At 43.4% G+C, this 25,640-nt stretch overlaps 2 protein-coding genes across 4 annotated transcripts in view; one reads left to right on the top strand and one right to left on the bottom strand.

Moving 5' to 3' along the window:
* Nucleotides 1-25,356, top strand: part of LOC139986958 (uncharacterized) — a 50,176-nt gene extending 24,820 nt beyond the window's left edge. For all 3 annotated transcript variants that reach the window (XM_072002740.1, XM_072002737.1, XM_072002739.1), the window contains one exon: nt 997-25,356. In XM_072002740.1, coding sequence (XP_071858841.1) covers nt 997-2,000 — 1,004 coding nt within the window. In that variant the 3' untranslated portion in view covers nt 2,001-25,356. The remainder of the gene's footprint in view (nt 1-996) is intronic.
* LOC139986947 (uncharacterized) overlaps nt 1-25,640 on the bottom strand; it is a 127,123-nt gene that overhangs the window by 99,584 nt on the left and 1,899 nt on the right. The window lies entirely within an intron of this gene.

Here is a 25,640-nt window from a genome sequence, read left to right as displayed (position 1 = left end):
ACATGAATATGTATATATATACATATATATATATGTAACGTTACGATACTATCGCAATCATAATGTCGTCATCACCTTTATTCATTCGCCGTCATCCGTCTTTTCCATTTACCATCTTTCTTTTCTTTTCCATTCGTTCGATCACGATTTCTCTCTTGACTAACCCGATACCACCTTCGTATGATTTTCTTCGTTCTTTTAGCGTTTTCTTTAATCCACCTGGTTTCTCCGCTTAACCCTTCTTTTTTTGTTTCCTTTCCCGTGTCTCGGTTCCTAGCGGACAGACGCGATCGCGTACGTTTGCTCGTTTCGCAGTTTTCCTCGTGAATTCGTCGAGTAAAATCGATCGAAACATCGGCCTCGTTGCCGCCAAAGGCCAACCGAAGAATGAGAACGGTTGAGCTGGACGCGAGAGTGCTGGTGAGCTGTGAGATAGAGGAGCCTCTTCCCCCTAACAGCCCAATGTATCCTCGCCTAATCTACTTTCATATATACCCTTTCTGCCCTCTGCAAGTCTCTCTCTTCATCGATTCGAATTGGCCATGGTTTAACAAAATACGGATGAAATCTGTCTAATGCCGCATCTACGTTTATGATAACGCCATCTAACCATCCCTTTGGCTAGAGCCTCCCTGCTGTTGAAACGCGTCTTCTCGCGATGGTGAAGGAGGTGGACCTAGGACTTGGTGTCCATCTTTAATCGGTCAAACGGAGCACGTGGGTCTCGCGCTGCTTTATTAACATTAACAACTCGATTAGAAACCGAACAAAGGACGTTATAGCTAGCGTGGGTTGCGATGGTGTATTCGCCGTGGCATTTCGATTACAGCGTAACGTGTTCTTTCCACTTGGCGGGCACTCGTAGTTAGTCTGTCTGTTTCTTCAGTGGTCGCGTGGTACCGTAGTCCGGGCTTCTAACAAAAAGTAGAATTCCTCCGCACAGTCCGATCGTCTGGAGAACGGGGAGCATAAACTTGGTTCTCGTGTCTGTTACAGACGTGAGTCCGCATCTGATCTTCAAGAATGGAATGACGCCAACACTCTGGCCGCAGGATGTTCCATTTCCACCGGAGGAGGGCAAGGAGGAGGTGGCATCGACGTTCGGCGACACGGACACACAGTCGGGCGCGTTCAGTCCAGCACCGGACGCGAATTCCATCCAGTATCCCGCTTACTTCAAGGACCCGAAGGGCGGGAATCACGCGGTTTTCGGTGCCGGCGGCGCAGGTAGCTTCGGTGCTCTGCAGTATATCAAGCAACAGGGCGGTAGTAAGAGCTGTTTACCGGACGTGATACAGCACGGTCGCTCCGCGGGGATGCCGTTGTACGTACGATGTCCGATCTGTCAGAAGGAATTCAAGCAAAAATCGACGCTGCTGCAGCACGGCTGCATACACATCGAATCGCGACCGTATCCTTGCCCGGAGTGCGGCAAAAGGTTCAGGCAACAATCGCACTTGACCCAACACCTTCGCATTCACACGAACGAAAAGCCGTACGGCTGCGTTTATTGCGGCCGCAATTTCCGTCAACGTACCATCTTGAATCAACATTTGCGCATTCATACCGGCGAGAAGCCGTACAAGTGTCAACAGTGCGGCAAAGATTTCCGTCAGAAGGCGATACTGGATCAGCACACGCGCACCCACCAGGGTGACCGGCCGTTTTGCTGTCCGATGCCAAACTGTAGGCGGCGTTTCGCCACCGAGCCAGAGGTGAAGAAGCACATCGACAACCATATGAATCCGCACGCGGCCAAGGTGCGTAGGAACTCGAGCAGCGACTCGAAACCACCCGGTACACCGGCTGGTTTAGGCCCTGTCCCTGTACCTAGAGGTCTTACGCCAACGGTGGTGAAGCCGGAGCTCTATTTCCCGCAATGTTACGCGCCCGCGTTCAATCATCAACCGCCAGTGTCGACGGCGCAGTTCCCGGCCCAGGCGAACGGGGTATCCGTTGCCGGCGAATTCAAACCACCGACCGGTCTGCCGCCGCAGTGACTAACCGTCCATCCTGCCGCCTACTAGCAAGCAGGAATACCGCTGAGATTTCAGCGATGCTTCGGTCACGCGTTACAATCCGACGCCGTCGCCGCCGCCGCTGCCGCTTCAACGACGTCGAGTGCCGCGTCACACCGATGCAGCCAGCCGATCCAGCAACACTACCCGTGACATTTATCGTGCATTTACTAGGCTCTTTCTTTTCGTTTCGCAGTTCGCTTACTTTCCTCGTTCCATTGCTTCGCACAGCCTCGGAACGCGTCGCCAGCTAGTCCTCAGCTCGACGGTGATCGACACCGCGACTCGTTCTTAGCTCTTCGATCTATCGTCTCTCTTCGTTTCTGTAGTTCGATTTCGAGTCGAGAAACGGACTGTTCGCGTGTGTGTATACGTGTGCGCGTACGTTTCGGTACAACACGTTCGCGTACGTCGATCGTTGAACGCGTTTACTCTTATTACCAATAGACTGTACCCTCGTCCGACTAGTGTGGTCCGTTTCTACTTGTGCGGTCCCAACCTGCTATCCTTCGTTACGCCGACCAATCGTAAGTAATCGCGAAACTCGCCAGCAACCACAACCTCACAATGGCAACTTGTTCTTCTTTTCGATTACTGATCATCGTTACCTGACGAATATACCGCGATTCACCGGAAGCAACCGACCGAGACCGTGCATCTACCACTGATGTTCTACGCGATTGCGTTCTAAACGCAAGATGGAAATAAGAGTAAGGGACTGTGTTAACTGACACGAACCGAGTCACGAACAAACGAGCTACGCGATTATAGAAAGGGGTTCGCGGAGATACGGAGGTTTGGATCGTGCAGGAAGGCAAGAGTCGTTGTGTCGTTCATCGTCGAGCTGATCACTGGCGCCAGAAAAATGGTGACTCAACCAACGAAGAATCTCGTCTATTCCCCCCCCCCCCCCATACGTATTTTTTATATATTAATGAATTAACGACGTACCTTCTCGCGTTTTTTTCGTCGATAAGCGAATAGCTCGAGAGAGTTCGGTGGTTCCGCGCGCAGGCAGGCAGGCCGTCCGAGGTGTCGTTCGTCACACCGCTCACACACACAAACAAACACACGCATACACAGACACAGAGGCAGACAGACACACAAGCAACAAGTATACGTAAAGCGAAACTCGTAATCGAGACGTGTTTCGGCTAACACACACGGGTTTGAGGATGTTCGATTCGACGACCAGATTAGAAGCAAACAAAACAAAAAAAATTGATAACGATTGTGATACGATATCTAACTTGCCTATGTTTAAATGAAACAAAAAGAACAAAAAGAAAGAGAAAAGGGAAAGGGAAAGGGTGAAGAAGGAAAAGAAAGAGATATAGGTGATGGGAGGAAGATACGTTGCCTCGAGAGGGAGGTGAATACACGACCACGAGAAGAATGCCTGTAAATATGTAAAGCCGTTCACTCCGACGAACAAACAAAACCGAGTGGAGGAAGAGCAAAAAGAAAAATGTTGAAATGGCGCGAAAAAGAGCGAGCAAGAGAGTGCATGCTTGGCTGCGCGGATGGTGCATGGATCCGTGTGTGAATGAGAAGAAAGGAGAGAGAAAGTGTTGCGAATGCGTGAGCAAAATCGAGGGTAGAACGAAGAGAGACGGAGAGTGTTTGAGTGGGTAGAATCGCTAAAGGATGAGAGAAATAGGAGAGAGAAAAAAGGCGAAACGAAGGAGGAAGGAGAAGATGTGGAGGAGGAGGGGAAGAGCAGGAAGGTGAGAGGGCCAAACAAAAAGAGAAGGAGAGGATAGACGTATGGATGAAAGAGAAGGGTGAGTGAAAATGTGAAATGGGAAGAAGAGAGATTAGGTAGGATTTACGAGGACGGCGTATCCCCCCAGAGTGCTGAGCCATAGCTTTTCGGGGTACGACAAGTTGACGATGACGATAGTTGCGCGAGGGGAGAGTACGACTCTTGTATACTATAGTAATATTTGAATGTATATTTATACGACAGGTTATATTATTCTATTAACTATAATGATGATATTTTGAATCGGTTTTAAAATCAGATTGGTGCTGAACGTAACACTAGGTAAGCGACACAAAGCAAAAGAAGAAAAAAAAAAACGCGAAAGAGGAGGGAACGTGGAAGAAGGCTGAGACACCGTAGAAGTAGCGTAAGTAGGGTAGTCGATAGAGTAGAGCACGAAAGAGAGAGAGAGAGAGAGAGAGAGAAAGAGGAGTAAAGCCGTGGGGGGAAAAAGAAGAGGAATAAAAAAAGACTTTCGTAGGACCCTCGTGAAGTCCGCTCATCCGGAACTTAATAATAATAATATTAATAATAACACTAATAATAATTACTAGTAATAATAATAATTATAATTATAATAATAACGCAATTATCATCACATCAGCCGGTGAACAGAAGGTAACGAACGGAAAATAACAAGAACGGAAGTAAAACAGGAAGAATGTTTCGTGGCAATACTTAAGAGGAAAACGATACGAAATGGGGAGAGAAATACATACACGAACACAAAAGGAACACACACAAAATATTGAGGAAATTTCAACGTACTAGAGAATAGTCTTTTAAATTTCTATATTAAGACGTGTGATCTCTCTAATTATTGTACATTATATATATATTATATATATATTATATATATATATTATAATGATCTATACCTATAGATGACGAGATGCATAAGTATATGATTACGATTATACGTATATTAGGCGTTCTACAGTTAGTCTTTTATCATTTAGACACAGAGATGATCTGAAGATGAATAATTGTGCGGCCATATTCTCTGTGGCCTGTTTGTAGTGCCTCGGAATTGCTGCTCGCGGCAGTGATTTGACCGTATTTTAGGATGGTATATTAATAATTATATTGAGAATTGCAATTATCGATACTCTGATACAGTACTAAAGGTGGAAGGAGCAAGAATAAAGAAAGATGAGTGGAACCGAAAGGAAAGAGGAGGAAGGGAAAAGGAAAGAGGAGAGAAAAAAGGAAAAGGGTGAAAGACGAGAGTTTAAAGGAAAAGAAAAGAAAAGAAAAGAAAGAAGCGAATGAATGAAGTGATCGTGTCGTCAGGCGTCACGTTAATCGACTCATTAAATTATTAAAGATCTACTTATATCGCGTTTACAAAAATAGGTTAGCGGGAAAAGGAAAAAACAAAAAGAAAAAGACGTGCGGGAGCGCAAGAAATCGGGAGTTAGAAATCGACGACGCTGTGATCGTTCGCTGATAATCACTTTTAATCGTTCTTTTTCTTTATTATTTTTTTTCTAATAATATTATTATTATCCTCGTTGCTCTCTATTAACTTCTTCCTTAGTTGTTGCGTGTGCGTTAAAAAAAAAGAAAACGAACAAAAACATAAGGAAAAAGATCAAAACGAAGGAATAGGTTCTTCAGAGAACATGAGGAATTCTCCGTGATTCACGAGTATTATGATTGTTACGACATACTAAAATTTCACGGGACACTCGATCGTGTCGACATCCCGATCTTTTTTAGATTCGCTCGTCCCTCTTCCCTTGTACGATTTTAGCGGGACTGATCTCGCGACGTTCCTCATTTCGCGATTCAAATCGCCGAGTTCTCGGGGTGCTTAAATTTGATAGAAAATCGCGTCGTTTGCCGACATCCTTATGCCTTCCTGAAAATCTTATTAAACTTTCTACAGATCGTTTCAAAGTTCCGAAATATCTTGCGACTGCAACTGATCGACATCATTTAAGATTTAAACGGAAACAGCTAATAATCGTGAAAACTTTCGAGCGTCAACTGCAAATCTTGTTTCTCTCTTCTCTTTTGTTTTTTATTCATCGGTCATTTATATTTTCTTTTTTTTCGGTTAAATTTTCGCTCGTCGAAAAATACGTGCCGCGCGTGAAAACAATAATTCAATCTTTCCGTTTCGCGACAGAACGACAGGGCGATTTCGCGTGGACGAGCGAAATATTATTCGTCAGTGAAATAATAATTGGTTTATTAGGTGTTTGTCGATCGATGAATAAAATGTGACCACAGTCCATCGAAAGAAAATCGCTCATTGAATACGGTCATTAAACAATCGTGTCGAACATCTTAATTGACGCCGTTCCAATTTCTCTTTAGGTTTTCGTTTCGTATAACTCCGAAATTTAATTTTTTTTTTTCTTTTTTTTTTGCTTATTATGTCGTTTCTTACACGAAACACGAATCACGGTTGTGCACGCGACGCGATTGGATTATTAGGTTTCACGTAAAAACTCGATCGAATTCTTCAAACGGGAATCTTTTTTCAACCATATTTTTAACGCATCTTACGCGTGTTTTTTCTCTATTTTGTCGAGAACGCGATAATAAAAAAGTAAAAAAATTGTTCATGCGAATGGGATTAAGATCCTTTCGGGCGTGGCCGACCGTTTAATTTTTTTTTCTTTTTGTTTTTCGCAGTGCGAAAGAATATATCGTCAGGCCAGGAAAGATTGTTTTCGAATAGAAAAAGATACTCGTTTTAGTATGTTTGTCGAAACAGAGTTGGAGGTAGAGAATAGGAAGAGACGAGAAAAGGAAAAAGAGAAAGGCGACTAATTATTGTAAAAAAAAGTGTAGATACGAACGAATATTTTCTTTTTTTGTTTTTTTAAGATCTGTTCTAACTCGTCGTATTCAACATAACGATATATCATCTCGTATCATATTATTATCGCTGTTAATTAATTATTATTAAGTTTCTATCGCGAGAGATTTTTGCATACGGTGCAGTGGTTGGTATCGTTCTTTCCTTTCTTTTTCTAAATACAGATTTTCCTTTTCTTTTTTGCTGTCACCCTTCCACACTTTTTACCGTACTTTTCCCCGTTTTTTTCTTTTTTTTCGCGACGCCCGTCGACTGTACGGAACGTTCTTTGATCCTCAATGTCCGACATTGTTAAGACGTTTCCTTACGTCCTCCTTTTGTAATACTTCTTTCTTTTTTATACGGATTATTCTTTATCGAAATAATTCCGACTACTAGTGCTTATGCTTATTATTTTCTAATCTCGCAGTCAAAAAATCGGCCGTGTGATATATACATATATGTATTTATAGCGTGTCGCAGGGACGAAAGAAATCTAATTGATTTTTAACTCTGTTTAATCCTTATATATATATATATTATATATATAAAATATTTTATACCTTTTCGCGAATGTACTTTTTTGCAAAAAAAGAAAACGAAGCGCGATAGCCAGCTGATCTGGCCCGAGACGACAGGGACGCGTTATATTTTTACTTTTAAGTTCCGTGTATACGTGCCGGTCGCAGAACTCGTTGCGAACTGCTGCGAAACTGGTTCGGGTGGTTGGACGACGTCAGAACCTTGTGTGGTGCCATTTCGATCGACGAAACACTCCGACGAGCGTCGTCAGAGCGCGGATGAAGCAAAGAAACGACGAAAAACAAAAAAGCACAGAAAAAGAAAAAAAAAGAGAAGAAGACGTAGAAGAAGAACGAAAAAACGTAAAAGCAAGAGGAAAAGAAAGAGGGCGGAGGGGAAGTACTGTGATATCGATTCACTATAGCGAGATAAAGAGACAAAATACAAAAAAAGAAGAGAATGGAAGACGGAGCGCGGAGAACAATCATGAAAGCGTGTATATGCACACGATCGGATGATCCACGAGATGGTATCGTCGTGCACGATAAGCGTCGACGTATACGATGTTACGATAATGTTTATTTATAAGCGACTTTTCTATTCTAATGTGTACAGTATGCACGACGAGTAATCGGGTTCGTGGATTATCTGGTCTTTTCTCGCGTGTGTAAGTATACTACGCGTAGAATGGCCGACAGTCGGCCGGCTTTTTACCGAATCGAACCAGAGGAATCGTGAAACGTTCTTGCTTGCCTCTATCGCTGGCAAATATCGCGGATAGGGAACGGATAGAGGAGAAAGAAAACGACGCGCGTCGTCCCGACGTCGATCGAATAACTATTTCGCGATAGCCGACGTCGTCCGGCCGCTCTTTTGCACCGACCAACTTTGTTAAATAACTGTTACTGCTGCCTACCGCTACGATGCATTTATTATTTGTCATTTTATTTTTTGTCTTTTATATTTATCACTTGTTGCACGTTTCATCGAGAGAGGAGAGAGTGTGAGAGAAGAGTAAATATATACGGACGCGAAGAATGCGAAAGAGAGCGAGGATGAACAAACATGGAGAGAAAGAAGAATCGAATCGCGGATACGGGTCGCAACGTTTTCTTCGCGACAGAGAACGCTAACGTTTCACGTCTGTATACACTAAATGGAAAGAACAAGGCGATCTGTGTTTCTCCAATTTTGTTTTATCTCCTTTTTTTTTATTACTATTACTATTGTAATTTTGTAATTTTTTCTTACTACGTATTTTTTTTTCTTTTTTTGTTCTCGTCTCTTTGAAATCTAATCTCGGTTGTGTGCTTTCAAGACGTAGAGCCGAAGAGAGGCCGCGTTGGGCCGCGTCATCCCGTGTCGTCCACTGAATGCTCAACATAGATTAGGTTATAAGCTTTATATATTATTACCTATATAACGATTAATGTAAATTATTGTTTTTTCTCTCCCTTTATAAGACTCAGGGCTCACGGCCCCGCAGACGGGGCCAAGCCTCGCGACAGGATGACGCGACCTGGAACACCTCTCTTTCCTCTTTTAATTCCTCTCTAGTTTTTACGCAGATAACACGTATACTTCTGTTCGCGTTCGTTTTGTTTTTCACTTTTCTTTTTTTCTTATATACCTAGAGAGAGAACGAGACACACCTTTACACGAAATCTCGGTTTTATACGTACTATTAATTTATAACCGGCGTACCAGCGATTAAATTTTTTCTTTTTTTTCGTTGCACAAAGACTATCACCAATGCCACCACGACCACCACACACCCACTTCGACACACGAGATCTCGCTTTCAAAATTTAGCTTTAAAATTTTCGATGCGGACGCTGATGCAGGTGCAATACATTACGGATGTGCATATGTACACTTAGGATCGTGCCGCGGTGCGTTGAAAACTATGCGAGTTTTGCTTGAAAAATAGTCGCTCACATTCTAGCGAAAGAAAACAAAAAAAAAAGAAAAGAAAAGAAAGAAAGAAGAGGAAAAACCGAATGGGAAAAAAACATGAAAGAAAATGTCGGGAAAAAAATTGGTCGCGAAATCGCAAGCGGAAGACGCGTTACGCGTTACCCGTTTTTCCGCGTCGATGTCCTTTTGTCTCGAATGTTTCCGTGTAATTGAAAGTTGGTTCGCGTTAACGTTACTTGTTCACGCGTAATTCTCCACGTTTCGTAAGCTCGTTTAAACACGCGTGCTACTCCGTTTCGACGTGTCGTAACGCGGAAAGGAACGACAAACGCACGGCGAGACGAAAGAAATTCGTTTCTCTTTGTTCCCTCGTTTGAGCCTTTTTATTATTATTATTATTATTATTATTATTATTATTATTATTATTATTATTATTATTATTCCTATTATGGAAGTTCGTTTCAACGCACGTTTTTTTTCCATTTTACTTCCATCGTTTACAGGACAGTGATCAATTTTCTCGCGTGTACTTAGTGTTTCAACGCACGCGTAGCTCGCGTCTTATTTATATATAAATATATATATAGATTTTTATATGTATACACGAACTCGCACGATCGTAAATGTAAAGAGTTTTAAAAACGTTAAAAAAAGAAAAAAAAAAGAAAAAAAAAGGATTACGGAGGAAGAATCAAATCACCGAAGTGTGCGCTTGGCGCCGGTGATGCATATATATATAAATATATATATATTATACCGTTTTATTTACGATTTTATAATATTTACACGAGAGCAGCGAACCACTGAGCCAAGACTGACCTCTTTGTGTTTCTCCTTAATTCGTGCGCAAAACGTTTCATTTTATTCGACATGTGTTTTTATCAATTTTTTTTTCTTTTTTTTTCTTCAAGACGACTACTTTAGCTCGAAATTCTTGTGTTGTTGCATTTTCTACCGTGTTGTATTTTCTCTGTTCGATCTCTCTGCGGTCACGGATGGAAGATTCGACGCTCGATCAAACCGCCCACTTTGTTTTGTATGAACGCACTGTGACGAGAGAGCGACGCACAGAGGAACAGAGAAATAGAAAAAAAAATAATGGAACAACTTTCCTTATATTAAAAAAAAAAGGAAAAAGACGAAAAAAATGCAAAAAAACATACGAAAAACAAAAAACTCCTCGCAAGATCACAATAAATTTTTGAATAAAATCTATTTTTTCTTATGTACTCTCTTCATTACGCTCTTCTTTTTCTCTGCTTTACATTTTATTTTACGTTTCTTTTCATTTTCAAGCAACTTGCAGCGCTTCTATGCAACATGGGCCACGTGAACGACATCGCAAATTTCATTTTCCATCCCTGCCCTCTATGATTTCTTTGTGTTTTCCTCTCCCCTTCGGTCGAGTCTAGGTCTAGTTCTCGTTGCTGTTCGGATCGCATGCAAAGTTATACCGAGAAGCCAGGTTCCTAATAATAATTTAAGGAGTGGGAAGAGCAAAAGAATTCCATTCCACTTATTATATATACTCGTATAAAAATATAGTCGGTCACAAAAGTCTAGATACATCCCTTAGATCTAAAATATCAGAACAAAGACGTTAACGGTAGCAAAATTTCTCGTCAAATTTTGTATTCGTTCAGCTTGGGCAGATATTTAAAAAAAATAATCCAAATTATTACGCTTATTAAAAGGAAAAAGTATACGTATACCAGATATAATTTCGCAAAATGATCAAAAAAGTAGCCTTAATTATGTTAATACATATCTTGTACGTTCCCCGTGGGTATCAATAATCGCTTCCAATCTTCTTGGCATTGATCGAATTAAACGTTGTGCAATTTCTCGTGCAATTTCTTGTTTCAAGAATTTTGTATAATAATTTCTTCTGGTAATACGTTAATAGCGAGCAAATTCGAAGTAACTCTCTGTCGATACGTAAACGTGGACGTGTTTCAATTTCATTCCATCACTCGAATACACGAATTTCGTTCAACGTACGTAGACTTTTGTGATTGAGTGTATATTTTGTGACTGACGAGTGTCTCGGTGGCGCGGGCCCGATTCACCTCGAACTCCGTCAGCTTCCAAAGATACCGATCAGAATTCCTGTTCAGATTCGATACTCTCTCGCTCTTTGTATCTCCTTCTTCATACTCTTTCTCTGTCCCCGGTCTGTCGGTTCCATTCCCTCGCCACTCTAATCCTCTACCAGGCCCGATGATGCATCGTACGCCATTCGACTCGTAATTAATCGAACGCCCGACCGAGCGTTCAAGAGCGTGAATCAGGCTTCGCCATATAGTTATATACATCGAGTATTCTGTGCTCTGTATTTTCATCGTTTTCTCAATTGTTACTGATATTCCCTCTTACTTTTCTTCTGTTCTTTCATTTTTCTTTTTTTTTTTTTTTTTTCTACACGATAAAACTTAGGAAGTAGAACCTAGAGGCGTTGACAGAGAAGGAGAGACAAGCCCTTCTTGATGATTTTCAGAGTCGCTTACAGCTCACCGGTTCTTGGCTAGAGCTTTTGTCTCTCGCGAGAGGAATACAAGGAAAGGAACAATCAGTTGCGAATATAATGAAAGAGATCTCAATAGACGGTGTCGAACCACTCGCGTTACTTTCTTTGTTTTCTCAGCCTGTGTTTCTTTCCGCTTGCACCGTTGTTTTTCCTTTCTTTAGTATCCAGACACACCAACTCGTTGTAATCTCTGTACCTTGGTTTTTCGATTTTATTAAGTTTATTCCATAGAGATTCGCTACGACGACGAACAAAGAGGAACGCAAATATAATCCAAGGGAAAATAAGGGGCCCTTCGACGCGCCGAAATTAATTTCGTCGTTAACTAATCCTCTAACAACCTATACTAATTGTAAGAAAAATTGTAAAACGACCAAGATTTACTGTTCTCGTCTATCAGCTGACTTATTATTATACCGTCGCTATTGCATTCGCAATAATCGGCTGTTTTTAATCGCATTTACTTGTCTTTTATCACTGGCTTTCTCTTCGATTTTCGAGGCAATCCATTACTATCGCCGTTATTGTTATTACTAGTGCGCCAAACGGCGTCGAATATCAATTCACCGGTGGAATAAATTCGGCCCGTCGTAAATCCCGGGTGGAACGAGCGGCTCGGAAACACAGTTCCATCGCGGTGCAACCAGTTTTGCACGGCCACGTCAGAACGGCCACTTGTCAGAACGCGGGGTTCGCGGTCTTGATTTGGATTATTTGCGCGGCGCGCGCACGCACACACGTTGCAAGCGACTAAGGCTAATACGGTCTGCCGTGTGTAAGTACACGTGGACGCGAAAGAAGACGCTAAACTCCATTACGCGGAATTGTACATTAAAATCTCTTGGCCATGCGGGCGCAGAAGCCATTTGCTTTCATCGAGACCGAGTGGGCCGCAGCGGTTCTCCGGTCGAAACGCGGAAAAACGACGCGGGCAAACGTTAACATCTCGTTCCCATCGTGGAAAGTTCGCCGGGTTCGCTGCAAGTGTATTGGAAAAACGAAATCGAAGGTGGATAACGTTTGATGCGGTTTCAGAGCTTCGAGTATACTCGCTCCGAGAGTAGAAGATACGAAGTCGGTTTAGAGAGGTCGGATTTTCTTTGAGAAAATTAATTGCACATGTGGGATGCCACTTGAATTTGTTCAAAGTTGGATAATTTCATTCGTTCGGAGTATAGCACGAGATGTTTGGTGTACTTTTGAACCGATAAGATGAGAATCGTTAATATGGATATTTCCACGTTTTCAGCGAAAAAGTTGCCTTCCCTTTTTGGTTTTCGAATAAATTACATTAAGATGACGAACGGTATTACAACAAATAATTATACTCTGAACTTGATACGTCGTTTCTGAATTAATCTACGACGATTATGCTACATGCGGATTATCCTACGTTCGATTATAAATTCCTGTACGCTCATAATATCGAGACGATAGATTCTTGAACTCGCGAGTAGCCAGACTGATCATACCGATCGAATATCGATCATAACTGAAGTACGATTAATTCGCCTACTTGGAGACCAAGTTTCATACAGAGAGGCCTCGTTTCTCGTTTCCAACTTATTCTTTCACGAAACCTCTCTATTCCATGAAACCATCTATTCCCCTGAAAAGGTTTGTTTGAAATTCCTGAGAGGGCAGGCTGAATTAAAATTCGTACAGAAAACGGTTCGAAAAGAGGGGAACAAACTCCGCCGACGAAATTCGATCGATGACCATCGAATGACTGGAAAGAAACACGGCTACGAACCGGCCCAACAAAGCGAAGTCGGAATACAGTGCCGATCGATCGAAAAGTTCGAACGATTCACAAACGCGCGCTCACGAGGCCGGACATAACGAGTTTGAGAAACTCTGCCGTCTGCGAGGAGGTGCGCGACTGCACTTGACTTTCCAACTTCACGACCGGCGCACGGCTACAAAAGCGAGTCTTTCCCGTCTGCGCCAAGTCTGCGCGATTCTGTTACGCCGCGAGAAACGGACGAAAATCGAAATGGCCCAGAGGTACCGTGGAATGACATGGAATACCTGGTCGCAAAACATGCAGCGAAAAATTCTCAAGGATTAAGAAACTCACGGGCACCGAATCTTCCTTTTCAAATATGAAAGAAAGAGAGAGAGAGAGAGAGAGAGAGAGAGAGAAATGCCGTCTTTGTATCTTGCAAATCGAACGCTGTTTCTCTTTTTGCATCGTCTGTGTTTCAGGAGCGATTCTATCCTGGCGAACACCTGTTACGAAGAAATTGCGGTGGATTTGTCGGTCAGCAGGAGCGTTCTCTTTCGTAAAGGGGCAAAAAGAGGTACGGCTACTTGATCGGAGAAAGGGAATGGTTAAATCGTAAGTTACGATACTACGGATGGCTTAAATCGTTTCGGTGGTTGCATCTCGCTGCCAACGATTTACTGGTAGTCGTAATTAAAGATTTAAAAAAGAAAGAACGGGAGTAAAGAATGATAGAAAGGAGGAAAAGGAGAAGAAACGCGCAGAGTTTAAGGGTGACGAGATATGATTTAAAAACGATCGACTGGTGACACCGTAGATCGACCTCCGACACGCAAGGCTATGAGTATAAAATCAGCAAACGATAAGAGAGCGATTCGAGGCGGGCTGCTAGTCGGCAAGAGCGATGCGTTAATGTTGTTATTGCCAAAAATGACGAGGAACGAGTTTACGCGGCTCACCGATCGCCGTACCATCTTAACCAGCCGTACACCGAATCCGGTTAGACCGGTTCGGCGAGACGTTAGATTTTCGCGTGATCGCACTTTCGGTTTCTGAATATTGTGTCCTTGAATGGAGTCCTGCTCGTCGGGGCCCCGGTGTGGCCGGCAAGGTGATGCAAGAATGAGTGCAGCGAAATTCATAAGAAGAAAAAAATCGAGCGGAAAAAGGAGGAGAAAACGAGAGAAAAAGAAGGAGCGAAGAAATGAAAAAAAAGAGGGAAGACGAGAAAAGAAAGAAACGAAAGAAATGTCGAAGGAAGAGAGGAAAGAGAAGTAGCACCGTATATCGGACCGGTAATTACGGGCCTTTACCGATGTTTCGATCGGATTTCATTGCTGGCCTGTCCCCCTTCGACGATTACATCGTGCCACACGGCTTCGTTTCGCCGATCCAAATTTCGATACCGAGGATTATGCCGCGATCGATACGATTTTAATTAAACGGTCGATATTTATCGCGTTAATCGACCGACCCGAACATAGATCACTCGGTCGATGGTTTATAACGATCCTTCAACACGTGGAATTTAATTAGCAAACGGATAACGAATTTTCGACGGGAAAATCATGGTCACGCGTTCGGTCACTTCTTTCTCAATCGGTGAACGCCGGTCTTTCTGTTCTCTCTAATCGATGTATGATTTATTCGCGTCGTATCGGGGAACCGGTTCCACCGAACAAACTACACGCTTCGAAAAAGAAATCTATTTACCGCGATACATCGTCAACGTTGATAAAAATGTCCTTTAATTCTGCTACCAGTGCTCGAATTTCTTAAGCAGAAAGAAAGAGCATGAAATGAAACTTTTCCCTTTGTTCATAGCTATAGATCGATTATACATAGATTATGGATCTAATCCGTGAGAATACCGAGTGTCACGCTCGTTGCAAAAACTCTAATTCTACTGATTCTCTGGTTCTACTCGTGACAAACATTCGTTTGGACTTCAAAACGGCTCCGAATCTTCCGGCTGAAAATTATTAATACAAATAGCATATATACCAGATGCCTAAACAGCTACTAAAGAGATCACAAGATTAAGGGTTAAAATCCTTACACTCGCGTTTCAATTATCCTCGAGAGAAATAAAAAGTCACGAACGATCGAAAGAGAGGAGGTCGGTCGCAGCCGTGGTCTCACGCGGATCGAGCGTATCACAGCCGAATTAATCCATAGGTTTCGAAATAGACGCGCAACGAGGCTGGCCAAGACTCGGTGCAAAACGTACGGCGAAGGATGGGAACGGGCGAGAGGCATTGGTATACGGCGCGAAGAATGATGGATCGTCATGCATGCCCGAAAACCCGTCGGGACTCCACGCGGATGAAGAATGTTGCCCGGGGAAGAGAAGAATCCAGCCGACGAGCGAGGCAACTCTCTCGCAACGATATCGGCAATCGAAAAGCGGATTGATCGAGCAAACGAACACACAGCGTACTTTATTTTTTTCTTCGCGAACGTCGCTCGATTCCACGATCTTGATCGATGGACGTGTCTCTCGTAGCAGAAACTCGACTTCTCCTCTTCCAATTTGACTCTGACATCATCGAGATTTAAACGTTCGATCGTTGCACCGTCGCGAGCCATTCGCGCGTCTTTCTAATAAGCGTCGCGATAACGAGATGCCATCGGGAGAGGTGCGCGCGCGCGATAGCGCGAACTCTGTGAACCCTCGAGTCTGGAGAATGGCCGAAAAACGGCGTAGAACGAGAAAAAGGAAGGCTCACGGGGCTCCCGACGAACGCGCTTACGCGCCGCTTCACGTGGGAGACCGACGCGACGACGACGACGAATATAGAGAGAATCATCCGTGAAACAGCAGCAACGGCAGCAGCGGCAGTGGTCCGCAGAGAAGAAAGAGGATAGAACGGATCGAGTACGAAGAAGAGCAGAGGATGGCTGGTACGAGTATGTACGGAACAAGGAGCCTCTTCCGAGAAGGAGTGACGAGGAGAGAAGTGCGTGATAAATATACGAATCGGTCCGAGTGCAACGGAGAGGACGATTAACCGGGAGGAAGAGGCGCGAGAGCCGCGACAGAAACAACAAAAAGGGGTGCACAAAGAGAGAGTGAGAGAGTGAGAGAGAGAGAGAGAGAGAAAGGCTCGTCTGTCCTCTTCCATCCGCGAAGAAACAGAAACGAAGCTGAAAACGGTGGAGCAGAGTGAGCATCGGAGAAAAAATCGCACGATAAACACGGCACACCGGAGAGAGAGTCGATAATCGCGGAGAGGGACGAGACAAGATCCACCGGGAGAAAGACTCTCTAGCGAAGAGACGGGGGGAGAAGGGAGAAGAGAAGGAGAAGAACGGGGCCCATAAAGGAGAGACGAGGATGGAGAATCCGCAGATGGAGAGGCAACAGAGAGGAGGGTCTCTCTCGCTGGGTCTCCCCGACTCATAACTGGTTAACTTGGTGGGGGAACGCCCTTGACTCGGACTCTTGGTTGGCGGGGGAGTGGGACCATGGTGCGGCCTTGAGTCGGCCCGTCTCGTTCTTCGACAGCGTTTCTCAATCTCGCAGTCTCGTCGGGGGTCTGGCGACTCCGTGACGTTGCGCTCAGGCGGCCGAGAAAACTTGTAATCGACGCGTGAGAGAGAAAGAGAGTGGAATACTCTATGGATCGGAGTTGGAGGGAAAAAGAGAAAGAGAAAGAGACCCCTTGGCACACCGTCGTCGCCGGCTGGTAGGGCGCGGGTCAGGTGGCCGACATTGTTTTCGTGACATTCCTATGCTATTCGTGTTTTCGCGGTCACGTCGCTTCCCTCTCTCTCTTCCTCTCGTCTGGCTCGTCTCCGTCTTCTGGTAGACGACCACGACGAGAGATGCAGATCGATCATGCACACCAAGATCTCTCTGTTTTCCAGCGACTCCGTGACTCACCGGGGACGATCTAACTCTGCGACTCGCGCGGACAACTTATACAAATATACGTGTACACGGATCAACGTACACCGTCGCTAATATATACCATAGCACCGAAAAATTCAACGTTTCTAGGTAACAGCCGAGCATAGTAGAAAATTGGAGCAATTTACGAACGACCAAATCGTTTGAACGTTGACGAATAAAAAAGAAAACGAATGTGAATAAAGTTTAGAACGAAGCATGGGAGAGAAGTTGTCCGGCACACGGAAAGCTAATCATCCGCAGATCGCCAGTCACGCGGGCCTCTCGAAACGAGTCGACGGGCTTAAAGAAGGGTTCAAGGTTCGTGAACTTGCCACGACGATCGTCGCGACGGCTCTTACGAGCGGCCGGCCCTCAGGAGAGTAACGAGAAACCTCGCGGTGTTCACGAATACCCGCTTCTGCCGGTCCGTATGGTCACGTGAGTAAAATTCCTTTTCGACGCAACGAAGAAGCCCAGGCTCGAAGGATGTTCGTACGAGAACCGCGGAGAAAAAACATTCCGATGCGCTGATTGCATCTACCGCCACGCTGAACCGGTGCATCAACGGGCGGAGGTGTTAATCGGGTTACGAGTCTCCTTGAGAGCCCAACCAGAGATGAACTGCGTCACGTTCGGACCAGAGCAAGCCACCTAATATCCCGAATGGATATTTTATCGGAATTTATGGAAACGTAAATGTCGAAAAATTACTTCGTAAGAAGGAAAGCCATGATTTCCATTATCGTCGATTAATCTGGACCAATGAAGCAATTACGATAATCATAGCCTTAGGAAAGAAATCTCTTTATTTTTTCTTCGTGCTCGTCATCTTCCTTTCGTTTTTTCTTTCGCCGAAAGGGGATGCATTCAATTATAATGAACAGCAACTGGGTCGAACGCGATCATGCTCGAGGAGAAACGGTTTTTCGCTTTCGCGGTCCCGATTGCAATCCCTGTCATTTCGCGTGATTATCGCTGGAAATGCGAGGGTACTTGCCAGCCCGGTAGAGACAGATACGATCGTGCATCAAGCCGCGAAACGTGCTCGCGAGCATGCCGGTTCTACGTTGATCGAAGAGTGCGCAGCCAGTTATTATCGCGCTTGTGGATGCTGGCCCGTATTCGTTTGCTTTTTCGATGCAACGTGCCGCACGCCGATCGTCTTAAACGCGTCTTCTAGCATACACGGGCCGGGCTAATGTCCCGTGGTCTCGAGGTAGTCGTTCATCGTCGTAGGCTGCCGAGGATGTAGCCAAAGCGTACGGCCGAGCCACTTAATTACAGTCATCAGCTGGTAGCACGGGCTAAAAAAATAACAGACAGTTCGCGTTTAACAAGAGCGCGGGGCATCGTTCGTTCGATTCTTCCATTGACGATCCTCTTATGCCTCTTGTTCGATCTATCTCGATAAGGGTGGAAGGAGGGCCGAATGGAAATAAAGGATCCGTGAAAAAAAGGGGGCGAAGATCTCGAAGGCCCCCGGAAGGTGAAATTAAGGAAGTTGAGAACAAAACGCGCTTCGTCTGCCAGAAGCGTCTGCAAGGCTAAAGGAGCGGGAGAATGTACGATGGAAAAAAGGAGAGGCAACGGGAGAGCGGACCGGGAACGCGAAAGGAGACGCAGATTCGACGAAGAACGTATGAGCAGACGCGAAAGGAGAAACGAAGACGGAATCGCGGGTTTGGAATAGAGAGAGAGAGAAAAACACGTGTACGCGTAGGAAGGGGAACGCAGAAGGAGAATGAGAGGGTGAAGTACGGCCGAGACGATCTTCAGTTACGAGATAAAAAGAGAGAGAGAAAGAGAAAGAGGAGGAGAATGAACAACTTGGTCCATACCGGCGTGCGCATATATACGACGCAGCGAACACCCTTTATACTTTATTTTGCCTCCACGCGAAATACCGGCTGACAGTTACTCTCTCGAACGAAATAAAAGGTGGCCATCCTTCTCTCTTTCTCTTCGTTCGGAAGAGAGGAGCAACTTACAGAGGAACTTCCACTTGGCCTACTACTCCACTCCACTCGCTTACTCGCCACGGACGAGCTACCGGGGCTTTTCTTTTTACGCGAGCCACTTCCTGCTCGAACTTTGTTTTTCTTTCTTGTCCCTCGCCCCCGTCCGCCTCGTTCTTCCTTTCTTCCTTTCTTTCTTCCTTTCTTTTCCTTTCTTGTTGTTGCTCGACCAGACCCCGACCATGGGATTATGCAACGCATAACGGAGAAATCTAAACAAGCAAACGACCACGAAATCCACGCGTATCACCCTCTTGCACCGTATATTCGCCATTCCCTTTTTTTCGTTACGCTAACCTCCGTCCACGTTCGCGTGTTTTTTTCCTGCTTCCCCTATGACTACCTCTCTCTCTACTACTTTGAGAACAGGCTCGGTCAATTCACGCTGGATTTATGTGCGTTTCGAAAGTGGCGCGATAGAGACGACGTTCAAAGGAGTTAGCCTTAATTCGAGGTTCAACCACGGATCGGTTTTATTTGTTTGGAAACGCGACCGTTCCAATTACATAAATTAACGCGGCTCGAAATTCAAACGAGTCGGACGGGGTCCCGTCACGGGGACATCGTTCACGTCTGTGTATAACGCGCGCAGGCTTTCTAAGTCTTGCTCAATTAGAAAGCGTCATTGGACACATCCGCGCCCGCGGGATCCTTTGGATATTCAAATCAGTCTAATCATTGTTGACTGTGTTACACTTTTCCTTCCAGTTATCCATTGGAAAACGTTCCAAGAAATATCGAAGTTTCACGTTTCCTCGTTTTTATCATTGCAAATATTGGAATTTCCGAAATTGTCGATTTCTTGAACTCGCGAACTTTCAAATTTTCAGATATTCAAATTTCTTACAATGTTGTCATCATAGTCGAAATGTGGATCGTTGAACGCGGTTAATGAACTTCCATGAATAATTCTATTATGACCGAGTCACCCTTCGCGACTGTAAGGGCAGTGTTCGCGTAACACGTGTACAAAGGGTGGAAACGTAGACAGAGAGGACGGTTCTTGCGCTCGAACTTGTTACTGGCTCGAGTTTTCGCATAATATTCGTCGGTTTTGCCGGTCGTTGGATTAAACTTATCGAGGTTTATATCAGCCATTTCGAGGCGCGACAAACAACCTGCGCAGCAACAGGTTAATCGCGCTCGAAAACGGACCGCAAATGTTAAACGGTCGAATGATTTGTTACTTCCGGTGCCTCTTCCAATGTTTCATAAAACCACCGTATTATCCTTCGCGTGCGTGGAAAATCTTTCTTCGGGAAATCCGTTGAAAAATTGCAATAGCGACAATTTCTACCTTTTGTTTTGCTTATCCTCCGTGTTTCCTCCCATTCTCGAAGCGAATAATAATGGAAACGAAGCTTTTATAAAAATTAAAATACAAAATTATCCGACAATGTCTGTCGGTTTTCTCCGTTTGTCTTCAATTTTCGACACGGACAACTCGAAGATTTCACGACCGACTTTAAACTAGTTATTCCATCTGAACGATCAGTAAATCGGTCGTGATCTCAACGGACTAGGTCTGTCCTTGGTGGATCGTTAGCCGAGCTCATACGACGTACGAGTCAATCAGGTCCATGGTGATCGATACGCTTTGTTTTCGCAGGGCCACAGTACCCGGCCACGTTCGTTCCCTCCCAGTCTGTCAAACTGTTTATGTACGAGAGCCGTTTTTTACCTTGCACGCCGGCTACCTGCCAATGAAACGCCTGCCGACCTTCGAATCGGAGTCTGACCGTTTTTGTGCTCCGCGCCGGTAGCTCCGTGCCGCAGGACCTCAAACTACGCTCGAAATGCGCGTATCTAAATGGAGGTAACGTGGAATGAACACGTATAGAGAGGGAGGGAAAACAAGCCTGCGGCCATGCTACAATTGTACCGGCCGCTTAAAAAATGGAGTTCGGGACGTGCGCTGACGTGCGACTAGATATGCACGTAATGACACGCAAATGAATATAATTTTCTGGAATGACGCGGATAGTGGAAGATTGTAATACACTGGATTCTGAATAATATGTTGGTAGGAAGGCTGATCGAAATTGAAAATTTGAGTTATCGATGATTATATCGTTAATTATACTTCTATGTTCGATGAACGAGTGATCGCTGCGAGACGCTTCATTTTGGTTCCAGATCATTAAGCGTTAGGATGCAACGATTTCTGGACGATATTTTAGTAAAATGAAAATGACTGAGGAAATTTGTAGTGTTAATTATAATTCTAAGAAATTTGGGTGATGTTAATCATAAGTTACCACTAATTAAATGAAATTAAACGCTAAGTTCGATGACCAAGCGACCAGTGTAACGCACTTCACTTCTATTCAAAATTATTGTGTATTATATAGGATGAATCGTGTTCCAGGTGGTATTTTAGTAACGAAGATGGTTGAAGGTGGAAATTTCGTGATATTAATTATATAATTATAGATTGCGGTGATATTGTATGTATAATTCTAAATTTAATGAACACTATGAGCACTGTGAGACTTCATTTCGGACAGTGATATTAGTTGTAACTCTAAGTTCGATGACGGAATGACGACTATGAGACACTTCATTTTCATTCGTTCCTTTCGAAAGATGAAGGCAATACGAACATCGGTGAAATACGAAGACGACTACAAATTAGTGAAATCGAAAAATATCGTAATGCGTCGCGTGTGATCGGTTAAAATCGCGACGCGAATATTCGTGAGTCTGATAAAGGGTACGATAATTGCTTGAAAGCAAGTAGTTAATGGAAAAGAAAAAAACACAAAATGCTCGCAAAGGGTGGAACGCGGACACGTATTATAACGGTGGATAGAATTTTAATGAAACCAAGGCCCGTTTTATACCGATATGTTTTTTATAAGGATTTTATACGAGAAGAAAGGCTCGCGTAGACAGGACCGCGACGTTTGCTCGTTTCCGTTGATTCTTCGTTGACAGAAAAAGGAAAATAAAGAAAGAAGGAGAGGATTTCTCGTATAAAACGGGCTCGTGAACGCTAATGAATGACGATTGTTAATTCTCTTAGCCGTAAATTGTTTTCTCGTCCGTAGGCTAGACACAAAGTGGCGAATTTTTTAAGAAAAAAACAAAAGAAAACTCTTACCGACCCTCGACCGATAGCATCGAATCGCACGATGATCCACAACTGATTGTCTGCCTGCAACTCTGTCTCGTCTGTTGAAAGGAAAAAAAAAGAAAGCTATCGGATCGCCGATAAATGATACGACGAATTTATCGTTTATCGGCAATCGTTCGCATAGACCTTGCAGCATACAGTTACAAGTTAACCCGTGCATTAACGCAACACACAGGATAGTTAGGTTAAAGTCTTAGAGCATTCATTAACCATTGAATCGATCTCGTTGTACCTGTCGAGGGTTGCATTCGTCTTGTCTTAAATCCGTTTCGAAAGTTGTTCTGTTGACCATATATAGGATAGGAGAATATTGTGATTGGTACGAATCGCAGGAAAAGCGTCAATAAATCATTGGTCGATTAATACATGTAGCATGTACGTGCGTACAGGTGGCATGAGATCTTACGGCGGGAAACGACGGACCGTAAGATCGTTTGAAAAATCCGCGGCCAAGAACGCGGCAATTAGCGAATTGTAGCAGACAAAAGGAACCAGGTCCAATTTTTATAAGGCGAGAAAATAAATGACGTGGATGTTACAATGACGATGCAACAGCGATACACGGGAAAAAAAGAAGATGTAAAATGGAACGAAGAGCAAGGAGAAAAAGAAAAAGAGGGAGAAACAAAGACAGTAAATCAAATATACGTATTACTATATAAGGGTCGCCGTAGCGAAACACAATTGAAACGCGAACGGAAATAAAGAAAGAGATAGGATGATCGTGGTGAACGCTTTTTTGTTCAGGTTTTGTTACACACAGCGATTGCTAGCGTTGTACATAGGATAATATCGCGCAGGTGCTCCGAACTTTGCAAGCATCTTCCACGCTCTACCGAAGAATACGTAATTCAGTGTGACTTATGTGAACAAGTGAGAAAGATAGTATGAAAGAAGGAAAGAATGGCAGATGTAATATCTACAATTTTAATGACTGTTTTCAAACTCGTTCCGACAACGTATCGATAAGACAAACGCGAGAAAGTGACAATCCCGAGAGAGAAGAGAAGATTTTCGAGCGAGACGGAAACGGTTTCGTTGCACATACACGCTTCCATTTTTCATTAGAATAAACCGTTGCTGCGGTTAAACGCCGCGTAACTAATTACCACACCTGATTTCAAAGATTCTCAGCATATTTTTGATACGTTGAATTATATCGATACAGTGTATACAGATATACCGAGTGACCAACTTGATCGGCCAGGCCACCGTTGGCACGTCCGAACGCTCACATAAAATAATCATTTTTACGCAGATCATTCGATATTGTTCTTAAATGACCAACAATAGTCAAAGGCTTCGCCTGAGAACAGCAACGTTCGATTTTCTGCAGGCTGATTGGGAACATGCTGCTCGAAATTTCAAATTAATTCATTCCGAGGCTCAAAATCGAAGAGATCGATTAACGTTAATACATGAACCTGAGAGATACCACATAGCCATATTTAATTATACATTGAACAGATAATCAGAGTTAACAGATATAATCTATATAGATTTAAATAACCGACGATTACTTTATTAAGATCTTTCTCTCTCGCGTTTGAGCTGCGCGATGGATTTCAAAATTTCGTTATATCGTTTTTCGAGTCAGCCTGTACCGAAAAACGATCAAAACTATGTACGATAAACCGAGAGCTGTTTCTGTGCTGGCCTGAAATCTATCTTGAACGAGGATTGTTCGACTTTTCCACGCGGCAAACAATGTTCATCATCTTTTTTCGATAATTAAGACGGTTTCCCTCGTGAGATTGCACGCGTTACGACACGTGTCATTTAATCAAAATGTTATTGTAATTCTAGTAAGGTAAGGCAAAACAAGCAAAAGAAAAAAAATGAACAAAAAGAAACGAGCGGGCGAGCGCGCGTTTTAAATAAAAAGAACAAAAAAAAAAAAGAAAAGAGAAGAGGAAAGAGGAAGAAACACATCGACTGATTATCGTTAAGGGTGGATCGCTAGAACGAAGATTAGCGGCGATTTTTATTATCTAAAATCTAGAGATAGAAATTTTGCTATTTATTACGATGTACTAGGATACGCCTGTTTACGTATCAAACACGAATAAGACACACGAGACATGCTAATTTTCGTTTGGCCGTCCATTCCGCCAGACTTTTAAACGCACGACGACTTTTTTCACTTTCTTTCCTCGTTGTTTCTTGAGCTTTTCATCGATTCTTGGATCTCGAGTCTGTGGGTCGCGGCTGAGTCTTCACGGTTTCGATACGATTTAATCGGGTTTAGAGTGCACGGAAAAAAATATTTCTATAAATATAATACGCGCTGTACAGCAATAAAGTATTGGGATACATCGATCGAGATACGAAAGAGATAAAGAGGAGAAGAAAATTTACGAAATTTATAGCGTGTCCATTTCTCTAGGAAATTTCTCTAGGAAGGAAAGGCGAATTAAAAGAGATATATTACGTATACAATGTACAGGGTGTTTCAAGGTATATGCTGTTATATTAAGGAAACTATTGTCGGCTATGCTATAATCTTAGATTTTACGCAGATTTATTAAATTTCTTCTCTTTTTTCTAGTCCTATATTAATACAGAAACAAGAAAAGAAAAATTCCTCTCTAGTTCTTCAAATTTCACATAGTTCATCAAACAATAATTTACAAAACATTTGCCTCGAGATACCCGGTAAGAATATCGAGAATAATACGATTTCGAGACCAAGTCTATCGAGAAGAAAATTAATATTTGGTAAAGAATAAAGAAAACTTTATTTATGCGTCGATGTTAATCACGATACTATATTGCTCGGATCTCTCCTGGTATACGCAACAACACACAAAAAAAGAAGCACTTTAAAGAAATAAAAAAAAAAAAAAATGGGAATCACTAGTGTATATATACAGGACCACAGGTTCGTTAATTTTACAATACGAGAAACACGAACGTTCTTCGGATTAGAAAACAAAAGGACAAAACGAAATAACAAAGATACAAAAAAAAAAAGAGAAAAACGATGAGAAAAAAAAGAGAAGAATAGTGAATATAGTTGATGAATGCGTGTCTTGTTGCGCGCCTGACGGACCGTGACCGGTCCACGTTGTTCGCGAGTCCGTACGCCATGTTTTAGGCGCACAATCAAGGAAGTGTATAGTGTTTAAACTCGCAGCAAAGAGCAGAACAAACTCTCCCCCTCAAAGCCCTTGTTACGAGCCAGCAGTTGAACAATGATGTCTGATTTTTATCGCCAGAGAGCAGTAATAGCACAAGTGAAACCGTTTCTAAGTACATTTGTTATACACGCATATTGTTATCATTGCCACGTAAAAGCAATTATTAA

This window comes from Bombus fervidus, chromosome 4 (assembly GCF_041682495.2).
Source record: "Bombus fervidus isolate BK054 chromosome 4, iyBomFerv1, whole genome shotgun sequence".
Taxonomy (NCBI): domain Eukaryota; kingdom Metazoa; phylum Arthropoda; class Insecta; order Hymenoptera; family Apidae; genus Bombus; species Bombus fervidus.
Note: the sequence above shows the minus strand (reverse complement) of the source record. Positions and strands in the feature narration are given on the sequence as shown.